This window comes from Scylla paramamosain, chromosome 37 (genome assembly GCF_035594125.1).
Source record: "Scylla paramamosain isolate STU-SP2022 chromosome 37, ASM3559412v1, whole genome shotgun sequence".
NCBI lineage: Eukaryota > Metazoa > Arthropoda > Malacostraca > Decapoda > Portunidae > Scylla > Scylla paramamosain.
This window is the reverse complement of record NC_087187.1, coordinates 10,429,226-10,450,000: the sequence shown is the minus strand read 5'-3', so window position 1 is coordinate 10,450,000 and position 20,775 is coordinate 10,429,226. Positions and strand designations below refer to the sequence as shown.

Sequence of the window (20,775 nt, the reverse complement as noted above, 5' to 3'; positions counted from 1 at the left end):
AGAAGAACAACTGTGGGGGGAATAGAGATAGACTGAAGAACAACTGTGTGGGGGAATAGAAGTAGATAGAAGAACTGTGTGGGGGAATAGACAGAACAAGAACTGTGAGGGAAACTGACAGAACAACAACTGAGTGAGGAACAGAGATAGACAGAACAATTGTGTGGGAAATAGAGGTTAGGAGAAGAACAATTATGTAGGAAATATAGTTACACAGAAAGAACAACCCTCTATTGTGGCGGTCCGGATATTTCAACTTAGGACTGTATGCTCAAATGTTTAGCTCATCTTATCTCGACTGGGAACGAACTCTATATATTGAAAGTCATTAGGGTTCTTGGCATATCCTGGTGGCCCCTCAGAGCTGCGTGTTTCAGTACTGGCTTACGACGAGTGATAGGCACGTGTTGTTTTCGTTAGTGATTCTTTTGCTGTTTTGTATTACTTTATGTTTTGTATCACTTGGGAACTGCCTGCCTCACTTTTTTTTTGTTTTCCGTGTCAATAAATTCATTACTTAATTCGGTGGGACGGAGTAGAGAATGTGTGTGTGTGTGTGTGTGTGTGTGTGTGTGTGTGTGTGTGTGTGTGTGTGTGTGTGTGTGTGTGTTATCATTTGAAGCACGTATACATTGATATGAAGTTCTTGCTTTTAGATAATTTCCTCTTCCTCCTTCCTCTCCTCCTCCTCCTCTTCTATACCCCCTATCTACCCTCCACTTACCACCACCACCACCACCACCACCACCTACCTCAAAAACAAACCTAATAGAGCCTAAAAACACCCCAAAACACACTCCTATACCTTACTCCTTCCCTTTCCTTCCCCTTACCTAGACCCTTACCTTATCCTTCAGGCCCTCGTACTCCCCGGCCCTGATCTGCGGGAGTGTGGTGCGGAAGTCCTTAGTGGCAGCGGCGCCGTACAGGTAGACAGGTACGCCCAACTCCTTAGCGAGCCGCCGGCCGAAGGTAGCAGCTATGGCCACGCACTCCTTCTGAGTCACGCCGCGCACGGGGATGAAGGGGCAGACGTCCAAGGCGCCCATGCGAGGGTGGGAGCCTGTGGGAGGGTGTGAAGGAGGCTAAGACTGTGTGTTCGGTTGGGATTTTGTCGGATTGTACGGTAGGAATAGGGAGAAGTTAACTTTTTTCTTTCCTTATTTTTTTTTTGTGTGTGTGTGTGGGGGGGGGATGTGGGGGAGTGGGTAGGTGTGTGTGTGTGTGTGTGTGTGTGAGGGGGGGGATAGGTGTGTGTGTGTGTGTGTGTGTGTGTGTGTGTGTGTGTGTGTGTGTGTGTGTAGAATAGGTAGGGAAGGGTAGGTACTGTGTATGAATGGAAACTTTTTGATAGAATAGGAGGAGGAGGAGGAGGAGGAGGAAAAGGGTGAGAATCAGAAGGATGCCAAAGAGTTAGGAAAGAAAGAGGTTGCAAAAAGGAAAATGAAGAAGCAGAAGACGTGGAAAATAGAAGACGAAGAAGAGCAGGAAGTCGATGAGAAGAGATAGAAAATGAAAGAGGAGAAGGAGGAGGAAAGAAAGAACAAGAATGGTTAAAAGTCCATGTGTTTATGAACAGAATGGACAAAGGCTGTGTATTTATATATTTCCATCAACATGCTTGCACTTCATAGGATTGCGTCACGCTCGTAATGCTCTGTTGCTTAGTACAAATTCATCATGCTTTCATTAAATTTGTGTATGCTGTTTACACACACACACACACACACACATGCATTCCACTAATCTATTAGAAAAAAAAACTGTACTTATGCACATCTTTATCTCCTCTTGTGTGTGTGTGTGTGTGTGTGTGTGTGTGTGTGTGTGTGTGTGTGTGTGTGTGTGTGTGTGTGTGTGTTTTTTTTTGTTTATCTAGGTGAGTATCATGTATGTCAACACTGATTTAGATTGAGCTTGTGTTGCCTTATCTCCGTGGTCTTCCGCCATCCACCTTAATTGTGTGTGTGTGTGTGTGTGTTTGTGTGTATGTGTGTGTGTGTGTGTGTGTGTGTGTGTGTGTGTGTGTGTGTGTGTGTGTGTGTGTGTGTTCTCAGGTGAGAAGATATACCCGAATTAACAATATAAGTAGGAAAAGTAGAAAACTATGAAAAAAATAAAAACAGTAGAGGCAAGGATATAGCTAATAAAGTCGAAGACGATGAACAGTAAACACAAAGGTATAAGAAGACTGGACTGAACACAGACACTAAAATATGACAATATATTATATACTCCAGTAGCGACTCGAACTTTGGCAACAGTTAAAGTGGCAAGGAGCAATTCATTGGACCATATTCTGAAGTACTTTTGTGCCTCACCTCCACTACATTCAAAAGGCTCTAGTTGAAGTGACACGGGTTTTTAAGGATGTTTATGTGATTCAAGTCATTAATTAAGGAGATTTCTACATCAATGATAGTAAAAAGACTCTAGAATCCGACCGATAATCTCTCTGGCCTTTGTATACAGTCGTAGTGAAAGAGCAAAGCGTTTTTTAAGAGCATTTTAATGGTTCTAATGATTAACAATATATCTGCATTATTAACTGGATAAACACTCTTGAGAACCCGCTTGATAATCTATGTCGCTCTTAAAAACAGCCGTGTCAAGAGAGCATAGCGTTTTTAAGGGTGTTTTAATGACAGATTAACTATATATATACATTATTAACTAGATAAACACTCTTGAGGACCCGTCTGATAATCTCTGTCGCCTTTGAAAACAGTCGTAGTGTGAGAGCAGAGCGGTTCAAATGCGAGCCGCTGTACATCAACATTAGCAATAGACTAACACGACCAAGCATAACAGAGGCGTCTTATTAGCGGGGCGGGGTGCTCCACGCGGCGACATCTTTTTGTGCGGGTTTAGACAACATTCCTAGACACCCCCTATCCCCCCAACCCCCACCCCCCGCAGCGTGTGTGTGTGTGTGTGTGTGTGTGTGTGTGTGTGTGTGTGTGTGTGTGTGTGTGTGTGTGTGTGTGTGTGGCCTGTTGCTGAGGCGAGGACACGGCACACTAGTTGTAGAATCAGGATGAGGAAGAGGAGGAGGAGGAGGAGGATAAGGAGGAGGATAGTCAAACAGCATCAGACATTTAAATCCTTTCATGGCCGTTTGGATACTACTACTAAGTTATTAACTACTTGTAAACAGACGGGACAGCACAGCAGAAGGCTTCTCACATTCCACCATTCTGAAGATGAAGAAGAAGAAGAAGAAGAAGAAGAAGAAGAAGAAGAAGAAGAAGAAGAAGAGGAGGAGGAGGAGGAGGAGGAGGAGGAGGAGGAGGAGGAGGAGGAGGAGGAGGAGGAGAAAGACGAGGAGGAGGAGAAAGAAGAAGAGGATCTCTGAAACACTAAGGGAGTATGAGGAGGACAAAGAAAGGAGGAGATAAAGAATAATAAGAGGTGAGGGGACCCGCATAAAAAAGCCAGACAAATTTGGGAAAAGGAAGTGCAAAAAAAGGTTGAATAATTAGGAGGAGGAGGAGGAGGAAGAGGAGGGATGGAGACAGTAGTGACAGGGTACACAACACCCCCAAGGAAGAAGAAGAGCAAGAAGAACAAGAACAACAACAAGAAACAAAGGAGGAGGAGGAGGAAAGAGAAAACGGAATTAAGGAGAAAAAGGAACAATAGAATAAAGTTACAAAAATACGGACAGATGATGGTGATGACAAAGAGGAGGAGGAGGAGGAATACTAAGGAATACAAAGGGAAGGACAGACAGCAACAGCCCTAATGGACCCAACGAGGCTGTCTCTGTGACTATACTACCACTACAGATTCTATGAGGAAGAGGTAAAAGGACACCAAAGGTCAGGGAAGGAACACCATGCAACATGGAGAAACAGTCGTAGAGTATGATTGGAAAGGCTGAAAAAGAGACATGTTACTCTACCTAATACTATATAAAAAGATAAAGAAAAAAAAAAACATGTAGGAGCGAAGTACGTTATACGAGGGACAGATGCGAGGTGTTTGTCTAATCTATGCTTATAAGTTTCTACCGTGTTACTATTTACTACCTGTGCCGAGAGAGAGTTCCAGATATTAACGATTCTATAACAGAAAAAGTATTTATCTTCGTCTGACCTAAATCGTTTACCTGTGATCTTATAGCCATTATTACGAGTGGTGTTAGATCGGTCAATAATAACATAGTTGTGAATGCTAACGTTATCAAAACCGGGAAACATTCTGAGTAGCTTTATTAAATCCCTCGCATCCTACGCTTCTCTAAACTGAACAAGTTGAGCTCCCGCAAACACTCCTCGTATGGTTTGTTTCGTAGTCTTGGGATCATCTTGGTAACTTTTCTTTGTACTCTCTCCCGCTTGCTTATATCTTTTTTTTTTATAACAGGGTGACCAGAACTGAGCGCAGTATATAAGGTGAGGTCGGACAAGTGCCTAAAACAAAGTGAGAATTACTCTTTCTCACTTGAATTCAAAGGTCATCCCAATAAACCAAATCAATTTATCCGCTGTCTTGACGACTTCTGAACAATGTTTACTTGATTTGAAGTCTGGGGTAACCGTTACTCCTAAATCTTTCTCTTTGTTAACTTTGAGAAACTCGCAGCCGTTCATTGAGTAACTATACATTTATCAACATCGAAACTCATCTGCCACTTGTCTAACCAAGTGGATAAGTGAATAAGCTGTCGAGGTCAGATTGTAATTTCCTTTTGTTTCTGTAGTAGTTACTTTATTCGTTATTTTAGTGTCGTCAGCTAACTTAGATCATTTACAGGTGAGCCCCTCATCCTTACTTAGTTAGGTTTACTTAGGTGAATACTGGGCGTAGGTTGTTAAGCCTATATGTCCAGATCTTGTATTTTTTGATATAGTCGTTGGTTGGCGTGCGGCGAGAGTGACAGCGCAGATTCATAATTAAATTTCACCTCTTGATGTCTCCAATATTGATCCAATCTTCTTTCAAATGCAAATACACTCGGGGCTTCTACATCCGTATCATCAACGTAGTAAGGAAAAGAACAGAACCGAGTTAAAACATCTCGCCAGCTTGAGGATTTACCATCAATAACGACGCGTTGCTTTCTCTCAGAGATCCAGTCTTCGAGCCATTTAAGAATTTTGCCGTCTATATCTTGTAACTTTAATTTACTTAGTAACCGCTTATGGGAACATTGTCGAACTCTTTTTGAAAGTTTACTTCTTTTGTCTCGTCATGCATGCCAAAAACATTAAAAAAAAGTCGAGCAAGTTATTTAAACAGTAGCGTCTATTTCGAAAATTGAGTTGATAATCCTTGATTAAATTATTTACTTATAAAAAATTCAGTAACTTATCACGTATTACGGTCTCCATTAATTTACACACTACTGATGTGAGGCTGATGGGTCTGTAGTTACTTGGGAGTGTTATATCGCCTCTCTTAAGTATAGGGGTAAAGTTAGCTAACTTCCAGTCGCTGGGAAACTTACCGGAGCTCAGTGATTTGGTGAAAAGCATTGGAAGAGGTGTGCAAATTTGAAATTTAGTTTCTTTCAAGACGCGTGGTACAATACAATCTGGTCCGAGGGTTTTGTTAGTTTTCATTTTGTTAATTACTTTAATTATTTCGTCTTAAAGAGAGTCGCAATCAGTTACGAAGCACAGAGGTCGGTTCGGGCATTTTGTGAGCGTTTTCTGCTGTAAAAATTGAGACAAAGTAATCATTTAGTGCGTCAGTGATCTGGATCTCCTCGATGGCAAGATTACCGGTACAAAGGCGGATCGTGCTTATGCGTGATGTGAGAAATTTTTTGTTCCGCACGTTAAGTGTAAAATCCCTTGGAGTTGCATTTAGTGACGATTGCAATAAATATTTCCAAAGTTCTTCTTACTCTGTTTAATGAGCTTCTTTGCTCCGCACCAAGTCTATCATACTCAGTTTTATCGCTTTCGTTTTGGGGTTAACAAGTATTTACGGTAGGCACGATTTTTCTGTGCCAGTCGTGACTCACTGTGGTTATTTCACCAATTGGGTTTGTTGTTTTGCACACTGGAATGCAGGACTTCATGGCATTATCTAACATGTATCTAAACATGTAAACATGTAAACAAATTTAGCCCATGATTCCTCTATGTTGCCTCCGTGTAGTTCTGCGCTTCAGTCTGTCAGCTAGGACTGTCCTGAGTCGCTCATAGTCACCTGCTTTGTACATGTAAATTTGCTCGTCGCTAACAATGTCTTTGTATACCTGAAGGTTGATGTTAAAAGAGACAATCTTGTGGTTGCTAGTGCTAAATTCGAGATCATTGGTGATGTTAGTTATGAAATCGCAGTTTGTTGAAAGAACAAGATCTAATATACGAGTATTGTCGCCTATCGTGTTGCTTTAGACAACTTTCCAACAAGTTGTTGTATAAGCCGTGTCCTGAGTGAGAGTTCAACGCATTTCCTCACAAGGTAACAGTTACGTTGAAATCGAAAAATACACCAGTTAGCAGAGCGTAGTTTCGATCTACGGACCTCTGGGTTATGGGCCCAGCACGCTTCCACTGCGCCACTCTGCTCTGTAGGAGGAGGAGAAGGAGGAGAAGGAGGAGGAGGAGGAGAAACAAAAATTAAGACGTGCAAAAGTAACGAGAATAAAGAAGAAGAAGAAGAAGAAGAAAGGCATAACATTGGATGATAATGGGAGCTGCAGGAAGCTATTAGTCCTGCACGTAGCAATCCCTGTAAAAAGAAAGAGGAGAGCAAGAGCAAGAACAAGAACAAGAACATAAGATAGGTGAAGCCGTAAGAAGCCATTAAGGCTACACATGGCAGTCCTGTATGGAGAAGAACAAGAAGAACAAGAACATAACACAAGGAAATAAGGAAAGCTGCAAGACGCCGTCACTCACAGAAAGTGAACAACAACAACAACAACAACAACAACAACAACAACAATAAAACAAGGAGACAAGCCCTCACCCTTATGCTTGGTCATGTCAATCCTGGCGAAGGCGACCCTGGCAGCGGCAAGGGCAGCCTCCACCACCTCGTCTGGCCCGCCCACGAAGGTGTACACGGTGCGGTTAGTGGAGGCGCCGGGATCCACATCCAGCAGCTTGACGCCATGACACGCCCGCACCGCCCCGGCTATGGCCTCGATCACCTGACGGAGAGACGAAGGAGGCGGTGAAAGAGGCGATAAAGAAGGTGAAGGAGGCGGTGAAGGAGGGAGTGAAGGAGGCGGTGAAGGAAATAAAGGAGGAGTAGAGGTGAAGGAACGATGGCAGTTAAGACAGTAGTGACAAATATAGTGAAGGCAGTCTGGTATCCGTGTAGGATGACAGTAAAGATGAGGAAGAAGTTAATGAAGAAAAATCTAATGAGAAAGAAACAAGAAAATAAAAGAGGAGGAGTGAATGACGAGGAGGAGCAAAAAAAAGGTGGGAAGGAGGAGGAGGAAAAGGAAGAGGAGATTTCATGAAAGTGAGGATATAGATTTTGTTATTGTTTGTCTCTTGTTTTGTCTTTTTTTTTTTCTTATCATTATCATTTTTATTATTGTCATTCACTCTTCTGTTCCTCCTCATCTTTTTTTTTTACTTTTTTCTCATTTTTTCTTTGCTTTCTTCGTCGTCGTCATCGTTCTCTTCCTCCTCCTCTTCTTCTGCTTCTTTTGTGTCTATCTCTTACTACTCATTATTTTTATTTTTTCTCAGACTTCCGCTTATTTACCTTTGGTCTTTAAATCTTATAAACTTGTCCTTCATTCTTTCTCTTTTTTGTACCATTTCCTGTTGCCTTGTACGGCCGTTCATTATCCTTATTTACTTTTTTCCACATCACCCCACCCCAGGGCAAACCTCAGGACAACCCCGAGAGGATAAACAAGGGTGTGGTGTAGACTGCCTCTGGTTTCCTGGAGCACGCACACACAGAGAGTGAGAGAGAGAGAGAGAGACAGAGAGAGAGAGAGAGAGAGAGAGAGAGAGAGAGAGAGAGAGAGAGAGAGAGAGAGAGATAATAGTGTCAGGCTTTTATTCTTGTGACTTCTGTTTTGTATTGTTTTGTTATGTTATGTAAGAGGGTTCTGGTTAAGGGCAACAAAAAGAGGGCGAAAAAATAGTGAATAAATAAGTAAGTAAATTAATTAATAAAGAAAGAAAGGAAAAGAAAAGAAATCTATATATAAAAAAGAAGAAGAAAGATGTAAGTCCTATAAGAGAGGTGTCCAAAAAGAATATCCAAAATGACGAGCACCATCGCAGCTCCTCGGCCTGCGTGCTGCACCCTCTGCCGGGGGAAGCAAGGACTGCAGCGGGAGGTGACACAAGGCCCATCCGTCTCCACACTGCTGGGGATTCCAACATGGGACTTGCTGGGTGTGTGTTTGTTGACGTCTCCTTCAGTCGATCTTATATTCTTGATCATTACGTTTTTCTTTTTTTTTTTTCTTTCTTTCTTTTTTGGCTAATTCTTCATTTATCACTCTTAACACTACAGCTTCTATTACTGCTACCACTACTACTACTACCACTACTACTACTATTACTACTACTACTACTACTACTACTACTACTACTACTACTACTACTACTACTACTAACCATCAGTAACACCACCACCACCACCACCAACACTACTACATAAGAAAAAAACTTTGAAACATATAGTGACTACCACTGACTTTTTTCACTGCTATCACCATCACCACCGACCACTACCACCAACACCATCACCACCACCACCACTACCACCACTACGACCACCACCACCACCACAAGCGTGACACTCAGGTGCACATAGTCACGTGACCGCTGTTTGGAGGTCGCCGCACTTAGGTACACACATACACACACACACACACACACACACACACACACGTACATGATCTCTTGACCAAGTGCACGTAAACGTAACACTTTCTTGCTCTTGTTTAAAGTTGTGTGTCTCGTCTTTCTTTTTCTTTCTTTATTGGAGGTTATTGTGTGTGTGTGTGTGTGTGTGTGTGTGTGTGTGTGTGTGTGTGTGTGTGTGTGTGTGTGTGTGTGTGTGTGTGTGTGTGTGTGTGTGTGTGCGTGTGTGTGCGTGTGTGTGTGTGTGTGTGTGTGAATACATCTCTGTAGGTATGTATTTATATTTTTAAGAATGCTTTATTATTTTCTTTCTCTTTATCGTTATCATCATCATACTACCAATACTACTACTACTACTATTACTACTACTACTACTACTACTACAGCTACTACTACTATTACTGCTACTACTACAATTACCACTACTACGACTACTACTACTCTCTTCCACTGCTATACCACCACCACCACCACCACCACTACCACCACCAGCAACACCACCACCACCAACACCATCACCACCACCGCTACTACCACTACCCCAATCACTATAATTTTTCAGTCACTACCATTACCTTGTTTTGCCAAGTCACCTGTGCTACCTGACCTGCCCTACGTGACGCGTCCCCTCCGCCCTGAATCAAGTACAAAGGAACACAAGTGAGAAACAAATCACAACAGACTTTGTACCTTTAAAAACAGATGAGTGAAGCAGGTCAGCAGGTCATATTGAGGCAGGCGTGCTTTAAGGCATGAAGGAGGTCAGGACAGGTTGGGGGGGCGGGTGTCGAGAGGGTGAAGGAGGTCAGGACAGGTTAGGGGGGTATCGAGAGGGTTTAATTTTTGGCGTGAGGCGAGAGGGGAAACTCGTGAGAAGCGTGTGTGGCTACTCCGTGATTTGTGCCTCGGGTTTAGATAATGGTTGTGTTACTTGCACGAGTCATGAATGGCGCCACGCACGTCTGGGTTTCTGGTCGCTAGAAAGTAGTTGGTAAATATTAGGTATTGCTTTCTTATCTGACTCCCTTGCTGTTGTTTATATTTTAGGGCTGTTAGTTTCTTATTTCAGTATTAAGCAAGTGAAATTAAAAGTAAGTTTTGTTAGGAAACTTGACATGTGATCCGTAAACATATGGTATTGGTATCTTAACTATCTTGGTGTTACTGTTTTTTTTTTTTTTTGTTAGGAAATTAGAAACGTGATTCGTAAACATGTGGTATTGGTATCTTAACTATCTTGCTCTTGCTTATGCTTTTGAATTGTTAGCTTTCTACTTCTACTCTATACGAACTAAAGTGAAAGTTAGCTTTGTGAGAAATTTTACCACTAATCCATAGATAATATGCACAGCTATAATAAACATTCAGTATGTCTATCTTAATATCTACCTTGCTGTTGCGTATAGTACTCTAGAATTGTTAGTTTTTTTTTTTACCTCAATATTAAACGAATTGAATTAAATGTCTGTGCTTTGGTAAGAAATTAAACAAACAATTCGTAGATATTTTATGAGTAACTACCTTGTTGTTTATAATATTTTAGAATAATCAGCTCTCTACTCTGACACTTCACGAAACTTTGCATTTTGATAAGGAATTTGACATGTAATTCGGAAATGTTACGTATACTGTCTACCTGTTACTTATGATACTTCAGCATTGTTATACTTTTTTTTCACTTGAACACTAAATGAGGAGAATGTCTGCGTCTTGGTATAATATCTGACATCTAATTCTTAAACATTATGTATAACTGTCTTGACTGTCTTGCTAATGTTATAATATTCTGAAAACGGTTCTCTCACCTCCGCGGGTCATGGTTGGGCTCACGCATGTCTGGCTTTTGAAAATTGCACATGAAATTCGTAAATCTTGTTCATCTTAACAAACTACCCTACTGATTTATACATGTATATTACTTCGAAAATTACTGTCTTTGTTTTCTTTATTGTTTTTATCTTTTTACATTTATATTTCTGGCTATTTTATTTGTTTATTTATTCATTCAATTATTCATCTATTATTATTTAGTTATGTTATTTATTTACTTATTTGTTTATCTACATTTTTATTATCTTTATTTTTTTTTTGTTTATTTACTTATCTTATATATATATTTTTTTTCCGGGGAGTGTGGAACTGAAGAGAAAGGGAGGAGAGTCATGCATTTAGTGAGAAAGGTCATGATCTTGTGATGCGGACGTCTGCTTTCTTGTTAATTTTTTTGCTTTTGTGAAAGTGAGCAATTCCTGCAAATGTGACGTGCTGCAGTGTTTACCCCAAAGGTGTGACGTGAAAACTGTCTATTTATGTTGATATAATATATTAAAGCGCTAGTCATGCTTTCTTAAAATTACTTATTAGTGCCAAAATACATGTCTTATTTTTTTTTTTTCTTTATTTGCGTATAAATATATCTCCCAGTTACTTGTTAGTGTCAAAAAAATACAAGGACTCAAGGAATGCATTCTGAAAATTATACGTCTGTGTCAAAATGTACAATGCTCTTGGTGTTATCTTTCCTCCTCCTCCTCCTCCTCCTCCTTTTCTCTTCTTCCATCTTCTCCTCCTGTTTTTTTTTTTTTTTCTCTCTCTTTTTTTCTGTTTTATTTCTTTTACTGACTTCCGTCCCTCGTTTGTTTTCAGATCTTATGAACCGGTTTCTTTTTTTTTTTTTTTCGTGCAATTTCCTGTTGCCTTTTACGGATCATTATTATTTTGTGCCTCTGGTGTTGTTGTTCATGAACTTCTTGATGCTTCTAAGACTTTTTTTTAGTGGTTTATTATATTGTTCGGGCCGGTATCATTGTTATTATTGTTATTATTATCTTTATTTTTTTTTCAAGATGAATTTACCACCACCGCTTCTTACTATTAACACTACCACTGCCACTAACATCACTGCCACTACTTATAACACAACCACTACTACCAACACCACCACCAACGCCACCACCACCACTACCAACAACAATAATAACAACATTTATACACCACCACCACCACCACCACCACAACAACAACAACAGCAACAACAACAACAACAACAACAACAACAACAACAACAACAACAACCATAACCATACATGAACACGCCATGTCTAAACAATTCCTCCTGCCTCTCTTTATCATCACCTAAGCCACCCTAAGCTCGTGTCTGCCTTGAGTCAGTACGTGAGGCGTGCACTGATAAAGCCAGGCACGTGACATCAACACGTAAATAAACTTTGTGTAGTTAGAAGGCAAGTTACTATTATTTCTTTTCCTTTGCTTTTATCTTTCTCTTCTTTTGTGTAAGCGTGTTAACTCCCACCTCATCTTTCTTTCATTGTTATTGTTTTTATTATCATTGCTCTTCCTGTTCTACTTCTTGTTCTTGTTCTTATTCTCCTACTTGTTCTTCCTGTTCTTATTCTAATTGTGTTTGCTCTTCTTGTTCTTATGCTAATCCTCCTTGTTCTTCTTTCTTCTTCCTCCACCTCCTATTCCTTTTCCTTTCTTTTTGCTTTATTTTCCTCCTCTACCTTTTCCTCCTACTCTCTCTCTCTCTCTCTCTCTCTCTCTCTCTCTCTCTCTCTCTCTCTCTCTCTCTCTCTCTCTTCTTCTTCTTCTTCTTCTTCTTCTTCTTCTTTTTCTTCTTCTTCTTCTTCTTAATCATCCCAAATTTTGAGCATTTCACAGTAAAGTAATAAAAAGTGTAGCACACCTTTCTTTATCCTCCAAGGTAAAGTCTGTGCTGGGAATTTTAAAATTACTTAATCACGTCAAGGTTAAAATGCAGTACTTAACAAAGCCAAAGTTTAAGTATTTCAACCCAACATCAATAAAATAAGTAGAATAACATTTTTTTTTCTTTCCTACATATTTAATACTCTAAACTTAAGTACACACATTACAATAAACCTGAAAAAAAGAAACTTCATCAACACCCCAAAGTTCAAAGGAACAAAGAAAGTCAGAGTAACATAACTTTTTTACACGCCAACTTTAAGTACACTACACCACTGAAACGTTGATGAAAAAAAAGTACATTAAAAAAGTTTACATATATCACCACCACAAAAAAAAAAAACTGACGAGTTACAAACAAGGTCATGTAATTATAAAGTAAGAACAACACTTTTTTTTTCTCTTTACATTTAACACAAGTACACCACACCATTAATAAATAAACCAAAAAGTAGATAGTAAAAGTTACTTAATTACCACCACGAAAGTTTAAGTGTTTCAAGGTAACATAAATAAAATCACAGTAACACTTTTTTATGTCTACGCTGCCTCCGTGCTCAGATTGTTCTTGGAAAGCCGAACAAGATTACTACCAGTCATGCATGATGGAAGGTTGGAAGGAGGAAGGTAGAAGGTGGAAGGAGGAAGGACAGTGCGCTGGCCGTCACGAACACACTAACCCTTCCCTCAGCACACGACACCACAAAACAACACACCACAGCGCACCACACCACAGAACAACACAACATAGCATAGAACAACACAGCTCACCACACCATACTATAGAACAACACACCACACCACACCATACCACATCACATCACATCACGAAACAGCATACCATACCACACCACAGAACTCGGCACTCATACAAGAAATCAAAGTTGTGCCTGTCTCAGTTAGCGGCTGTTTGGAATTAGGTTAGTTTAGGTGGGATTAGGTTACGTCGTTAGGTTGTCACATTGGGCTGGATTAGATAACGTTATGTTACGTTCAGTTAAGTTTGATTAGATTTGATTGTGTTATAGTATGTGAAATTATGCTTGGTTAAATCGAATGATACAGTCTTCTGCTTGTTTGTCTAAATGTATGTCTGAGGAACTGAAGTAATCTTTTAAATATCTGCGTCTTATTTCTGACTAACTGTCTGAATAAATTATGTCTAATCATTGCCCTCAGCCTGTCTAAAAGTGTTTATTTTACTGATTGTTGGAGGAAAGCGAAGAATACATCTCATCTTTTAACTCTCTCTCTCTCTCTCTCTCTCTCTCTCTCTCTCTCTCTCTCTCTCTCTCTCTCTCTCTCTCTCTCTCTCTGTGTGTGTGTGTGTGTGTGTGTGTGTGTGTGTGTGTGTGTGTGTGTGTGTGTGTGTGTGTGTGTGTTCGTTTGTTTACTTTACTTACTGTCAAAAGAGGTGGTTTCGTTCTTTCCATAGTTCTCAACCTCTGTTTATTCGTCTTTTATTAATTGCCAAAGAATATTGGTAGTATCATCTTTAGTTTGACTATCTATCTATCTAACAATCTGAGAAATAGTGTGTTCTTTTGCCCGTCTGTCTGCGTTTATCTTACAGATTGTCACAGGAAATAGTACCGTCTTTTAACCGCTTAACTTAAAATCTGTACCAAATATCACATAATGCACCTTTCTTCTTCCTTGTATTTCCAGTAATGTTGGGAGGAAACGTAACTACGTCAAACAGAATCTTACGTAATCTAACTTTTTTTCTTATTTTCCTGTAAAGTTGGGGAAGAAAACATAATCACAGACTCCCAAATCTAACAGATCGTCTTTTCTCCATCTATTTCTTCTCTAACAACGAAAGCAGGTCACAACATGATGTCCTTTAAGCCATGCGAGATCAGCACAAGTCACACACACACACACACACACACACACAATTCGAAACTAAACTCCCAAAAATCTGACATAACTTCTCAAACCGACACGAAACTCACCGCTTTGTCCCTTCCTTCAGAGAAGTTTGGAACACATTCCACAATTTTGGTCATGGTGCACGGAACTTCAACAGGCAGCGGGAACGGCAAAGTCGTGACAGGGGTGGAGAGAGGCAGAACACGCACGTGTTACTCACACAACGTCCTGCAGCACACTGAATGTTACTGAGTGAAGCGAAGAGGAGAGGAGCGCTGACTGACTGAGACTAACCATTCCCCGCTCCACTCCTCTCGACCCGCTTGCTCCCTGACTCCTCGTCTTCTCTCCTCCCTGTCCGTTTCTCCCTCCTCCCTCCCTTTCCCTCCCTAGTCACCCCACTCACGCTATCTCCCTCATTACCAATTCCCCAGTAACCCTACGGCCACGTCACCCCAGCAGATTAACGAAGATTACGGGAAAAAACAGTGTAAGTGTGAGTGTGTGTGAAAGTGTGTCTTTGCGATATTCCCAGTGAGGAGTGGGTTACTCAATCAATATGTGTGTGTGTGTGTGTGTGTGTGTGTGTGGCACTCAAGGTTGTTGCTGGCCAGTGTGGTATTACATTAATTCCTGGTTTTTGATTGGTTACTCCGGCCATGCTGTCTTGTCTGTGATTGGTCCAGCAGCTTCACACACCCACCACTGCCGCTATCTCTCTCTCTCTCTCTCTCTCTCTCTCTCTCTCTCTCTCTCTCTCTCTCTCTCTCTCTCTCTCTGTACTTAGTTGTGTTTGCATAATTATAGTACATTTACAAAATGATATGAGTCAAGTTTGTTGTCAAGTCCACATTTGTTGCTGTTGTTGTTATTGTTATTGTTATTGTTGTTATTGTTGCTGCTGCTGCTGCTGCTGCTGCTGTTGTTGTTGTTGTTGTTGTTGTTTTTGTTGTTGTTGTTCTCTTATTATTATTAATTTTATTATTATTTCTATTATTATTATTATTATTATTATTATTATTATTATTATTATTGTGTTAAGATGCCTCCGGATGGAAAAAGATTAATAATGGTTGTATTTTTTTCTTTCTAACTAATTATTCTTTATTAATTTTAATTTATTATTATTATTTTTATTTATTTATTTTTTTATTTATTTTTTTTTTTTTATGTAGGAAGGACACTGGCTGAAGACAGTTAGAGGAGAGGAGTTGATGAGACGAAAAGCTTTTGATTCCACCTTGTCTAGAAGAGCAGTATGAGTGGAACCCCCCCAGGACATGTGAAGCATACTCCATACATGGACGGATAAGGCCCTTGTATAGAGTTAGCAGCTGGGGGGGGGGGTGAGAAAAACTGGCGGAGACGTCTCAGAACACCTAACTTCATAGAAGCTGTTTTAGCTAGAGATGAGATGTGAAGTTTCCAGTTCAGATTATAAGTAAAGGACAGACCGAGGATGTTCAGTGTAGAAGAGGGGGACAGTTGAGTGTCATTGAAGAAGAGGGGATAGTTATCTGGAAGGTTGTGTCGAGTTGATAGATGGAAGAATTGAGTTTTTGAGGCACTGAAGAATACCAAGTTTGCTCTGCCCCAATCAGAAATTTTAGAAAGATCAGAAGTCAGGCGTTCTGTGGCTTCCCTGCGTGATATATTTACCTCCTGAAGGGTTGGACGTCTATGAAAAGACGTGGAAAAGTGCAGGGTGGTATCATCAGCGTAGGAGTGGATAGGACAAGAAGTTTGGTTTTGAAGATCATTAATGAATAATAAGAAGAGAGTGGGTGACAGGACAGAACCCCGAGGAACACCACTGTTAATAGATTTAGGAGAAGAACAGTGACCGTCTACCACACCAGCAATAGAACGGTCAGAAAGGAAACTTGAGATGAAGTTACAGAGAGAAGGATAGAAACCGTAGGAGGGTAGTTTGGAAATCAAAGCTTTGTGCCAAACTCTATCAAAAACTTTTGATATGTCCAAGGCAACAGCAAAAGTTTCACCAAAATCTCTAAAAGAGGATGACCAAGACTCAGTAAGGAAAGCCGGAAGATCACCAGTAGAGTGGCCTTGACGGAACCCATACTGGTGATCAGATAGAAGGTTGTGAAGTGATAGATGTTTAAGAATCTTCCTGTTGAGGATAGATTCAAAAACTTTAGATAGGCAGGAAATTAAAGCAATAAGACGGTAGTTTGAGGGATTAGAACGGTCACCCTTTTTAGGAACAGGTTGAATGTAGGCAAACTTCCAGCAAGAAGGAAAGACAGAGCTGAAAGAGTTTGACTAGGCAAGGTGCAAGCACGGAGGCACAGTTTCGGAGAACAATAGGAGGGACCCCATCAGGTCCATAAGCCTTCCGAGGGTTTAGGCCAGCGAGGGCAAGGAAAACATCATTGCGAAGAATTTTAATAGGTGACATGAAGTAGTCAGAGGGTGGAGGAGAGGGAGGAACAAGCCCAGAATCGTCCAAGGTAGGGTTTTTAGCAAAGGTTTGAGCAAAGAGTTCAGCTTTAGAAATAGATGTGATAGCAGTGGTGCCATCTGGTTGAAATAGAGAAAGGAAAGAAGAAGAAGCAATGTTATTGGAGATATTTTTGGCTAGATGCCAGAAATCACGCGGGGAGTTAGATCTTGAAAGGTTTTGATTTTGATTATTATTATTATTATTATTATTATTATTATTATTATTATTATTATTATTATTATTATTATTATTATCATTATTGTTGTTATTATTATTACGCTTATTATTATTATTTTTATTATAATTATATTTATTATTATTATTATTATTATTATTATTATTATTATTATTATTATTATTATTATTATTACGATGCCATCACCGTTGTCGTGGTAGTCGTCATATGTTTTCTTGCATACTCGCTCGCCCACAGCTCGTTCCTCTTGACCTGAAGTTCTTGACATGGCTGTCTAGTACCCTGAAGAGAGTTACCATTCAATGTAGGGCGTACAATATCAGGGCATCATACAGGCTCAGTGCAGTATCAAAAGCTGCACCGAGATTCTAAACAGTAAGAGTGACTTTTCTAAGCACGCAGACAATTATTTTATTACTCTCTCTCTCTCTCTCTCTCTCTCTCTCTCTCTCTCTCTCTCTCTGATTATCCCCAAAAGGAGGAGAATATAATCCATTATTTACCCTGTTAGTTAGTTTTTACCTCTTTGTGGTAACCAACGTCAGTCGTGTTGAGTTTCTGTAGTTTTCAGGTGAATGTTAAAGGTGAACGATGATATATATATATATATATATATATATATATATATATATATATATATATATATATATATATATATATATATATATATATATATATATATATATATATATATGTAAGCGCCGTACGACGCTTATTAATGTATTGTACTGGAGGTGATTGAAATGAGCTGTGCAGTTCTCGCTCTTTGTATTCAGAAACGGTCAAATCTGGGAATTATCATATTATCACTAATACTGAGAATAACACAAAAGAGTGTAACAATAAGTAAAACAGGTATTGCAGTACATCAATGTCGTGACACTTCATGTCGTTAATTCCGTAAAATTTATGAGTCAATACAGAGTTACCTACACTTTAGCGGGTTCAGTCGGTTCTACAGATGAACATCACCAGCACAAACACAGCAAGTCGCCCTTTCGTCTGCGTGATCTGATGTACGTACTTATATTAACACATCACAAAATCCTCACAATTATGTAAGTATCTAATTACTATAAGTAGTTACATTATTTATATTGACACACATCATTAAATCCTCATGGTTACATAAGTATCTGTTATCTAATACTATGAAGAATATATACACAGTGCGGGGAACAGGCGTCCTCTTGGTTGTACGCAAGGGATTACACTTGGGGATTTACCGGGATGAGAACTCGGGGATTTACTGGGATTTACTCTCCGCGCCTCCCGAGACACGTCTGACGTGTAGGCGTGACTGTCGTGAAGTGGCTTTGGAGACGCTGCTGGGCCCCTACAGCGTATGATGTTCATTATGCTGTAAGTATGTTACCAGCACTCACGCCGACCCTTCGGCGAGAGAAATAGCTTAGAGGGCAAGTTCAACGCGTCCCCTTGGTCCTACATTCCCTCTCTCACTCTGTTGTGCCGGCGCGTAGGCGTGCCATACACAGCTCATGTATAACAACCAGTTGCTACAAATAACATAACGCTAACATATACAACATAAAATGTCACATTACAGTATACGTATGTACGTATCTATAGCCGTCGTGTAAGTTGTACATATATGGCGGCTACAATCCCCCACGTTGATTTGAGTAGGTACTCAATCAACTCAAACACTGAAGCACTAAGCGAACAAAGCCAGGTGTAGTTGAGGTCCATCCTCCATGTCACCTTCAAGAAGACAGAGTTTTACAATGGGACGAGTGAGGGTGCCCGTGCCAGTATGGATGCGAGCTTTCCTCACCAACCCATCTGAACCAGGTAAGGTGTATGTAACTCTGCCAAGACGCCACTGATTTTGGGGCAACTAAGGTTCCACTACCAGCACGATATCCCCTGGGCGCAGGTTCCGCATAAGTTTGATCTGACGTTGTCTTGCTCGAAGTGTTTGCACGTATTCCATCCTCCAGCGTTTCCAGAAGCGGTCGGCGAGGGCCTGGGCATGTGTCCATCTTCTGCTATAGGAGTCGCTTAGTGACAGGTCGCCTAGTGGTAGGCCATTACCAGTGTCCACTCGCAAGATGTGGTTAAGCGTCAGGGCTTTAGGTTCTGAAGGGGTATTCGGAATGGCCTTAAGAGGTCGGATATTGAGTGTTGCCTCGACCTCGCAAAAGAGTGTCTTCAGCCTGTCATCATCAATCCTCTGTGACCCGATGATGGAAGAGAGAACCTTGCGAATAGAACGAATGTGACGTTCCCACACGCCGCCTATATGTGAAGCGGCTGGAAGTAAGAACTCCCATGCGATACCCTTTCATGTTACATCTGTCTTGGCCTCGGCGTTTCAAGCGTGTAAGGCAGCACGGATATCCTTATCTGCTCTTTGAAAGTTGGTGCCCCTGTTGGAGAACAGTTTCTCAGGAGTGCCTCTCCAAGATATGAAGCGTATGAGGGCGCTGAGGAACGCATCAGCATCGAGCGATTGTAGTACCTCAATGTGAACTGCCCTGGTGTTGAAACAGGTGAAGACACATCCAAAGCGCTTGACAATTCAGCGCATGAAGGACACTTGGAATGAACTAAACCAATCTAGCCCGATGTAAGCAAAGGATGGTTTTCCCGCAGTTGCCCGTTCCAACGGCAATTCACCTTGTCGCTGTGTCAATGGTTTACTTTGAACCTTTCGGCACAATAAGCAGGAGTGGAGCACACAGTCGAGTAGAGGTCTACCCGCCAGGATCCAGTACTTGTTGTGCAAACTAGGCAACGTATGCTCTCTTCCAGAATGTCTGGCTACGAATGCATACATGTCTTGGACGATTAGTCTTATCACTGGATGGTTATTTGGCAGGAGGATGGGACCACTGGACGGGCTTTCATCGTCTGCTCCAAGTTGTCGGCCCCCCACTCGGAGAAGCCCCTGCTCATCAAGTATGGGTTCCAGCCTGTAGAGACGACAGCGTTTGAAGGGCTTTTCCTTTTCAATCATATCAATATCTTCGCTAAAGGCGGGACCCAGATGAAGTCGTGCGCCCAGACTTAAGCCACAATGCAAATCGGTAAAACCATGCCACGGCGCGTTGCAGGCTGTTCCATGAAGAGTAATGGCATAGCAGTTTGCCCACTGGGGTTGACTCTAACGGCAAGCGTCAGGGCTATGTCTCTGCATTTAACCTCAGGGTCCTGAGCGTCCACTTCTGCAACCGCTGGTACACCCGGCCACACTGCCTATGGATAGTTCAAGGAGATGGGCCTTCCATCTTCCCCCATCGAGAAGTTGCTGTGCCAGTAGCCCTCTTGTAGCATCATCTGCAGGGTTCAGCTCTGAATGCAGGTGCTGCCACTGTGCAGGTTCTGATGAGGTGTGTATGGTGCCAACCCGATTCGCTACATATGTGTGGAATCTCCGAGCGGTGTTCAGGATGTATTGCAGCACTATCATGCTATCTGTCCAATAGGTGGAACCATCAACTGAGCAAGAGATCTCCTTGCGCAATTTGACATCTGACCGAACCGCCAGGACTGCTGCACACAGTTCGAGCCGTGGTATAGTGGTTGTCTTCAGTGGGGCTAGTCGAGTACAGGCCAAAATCAGGTTACAACATATGTTCCCTTTGCCACCACAGAGTCTCAGGTATGTAACAACTGCGTAGGCTTTTTCAGATGCATCGCAAAAGTGATGCAACTGTGCGCTCTTGATTGGCCTTAAGTGT

At 41.2% G+C, this 20,775-nt stretch overlaps 1 protein-coding gene across 1 annotated transcript in view; it reads right to left on the bottom strand.

Moving 5' to 3' along the window:
* LOC135091486 (formimidoyltransferase-cyclodeaminase-like) overlaps positions 1–14,713 on the bottom strand; it is a 29,280-nt gene extending 14,567 nt beyond the window's left edge. The window contains exons 1-3 of the mRNA XM_063989171.1: positions 14,492–14,713; positions 6,931–7,114; positions 846–1,063 (exon numbers count right to left, since the gene is read on the bottom strand). Of these exons, the coding sequence (XP_063845241.1) occupies positions 846–1,063; positions 6,931–7,114; positions 14,492–14,545 (456 nt within the window). The 5' untranslated portion in view covers positions 14,546–14,713. The remainder of the gene's footprint in view (positions 1–845; positions 1,064–6,930; positions 7,115–14,491) is intronic.
* Positions 14,714–20,775: the final 6,062 nt, after the last annotated feature.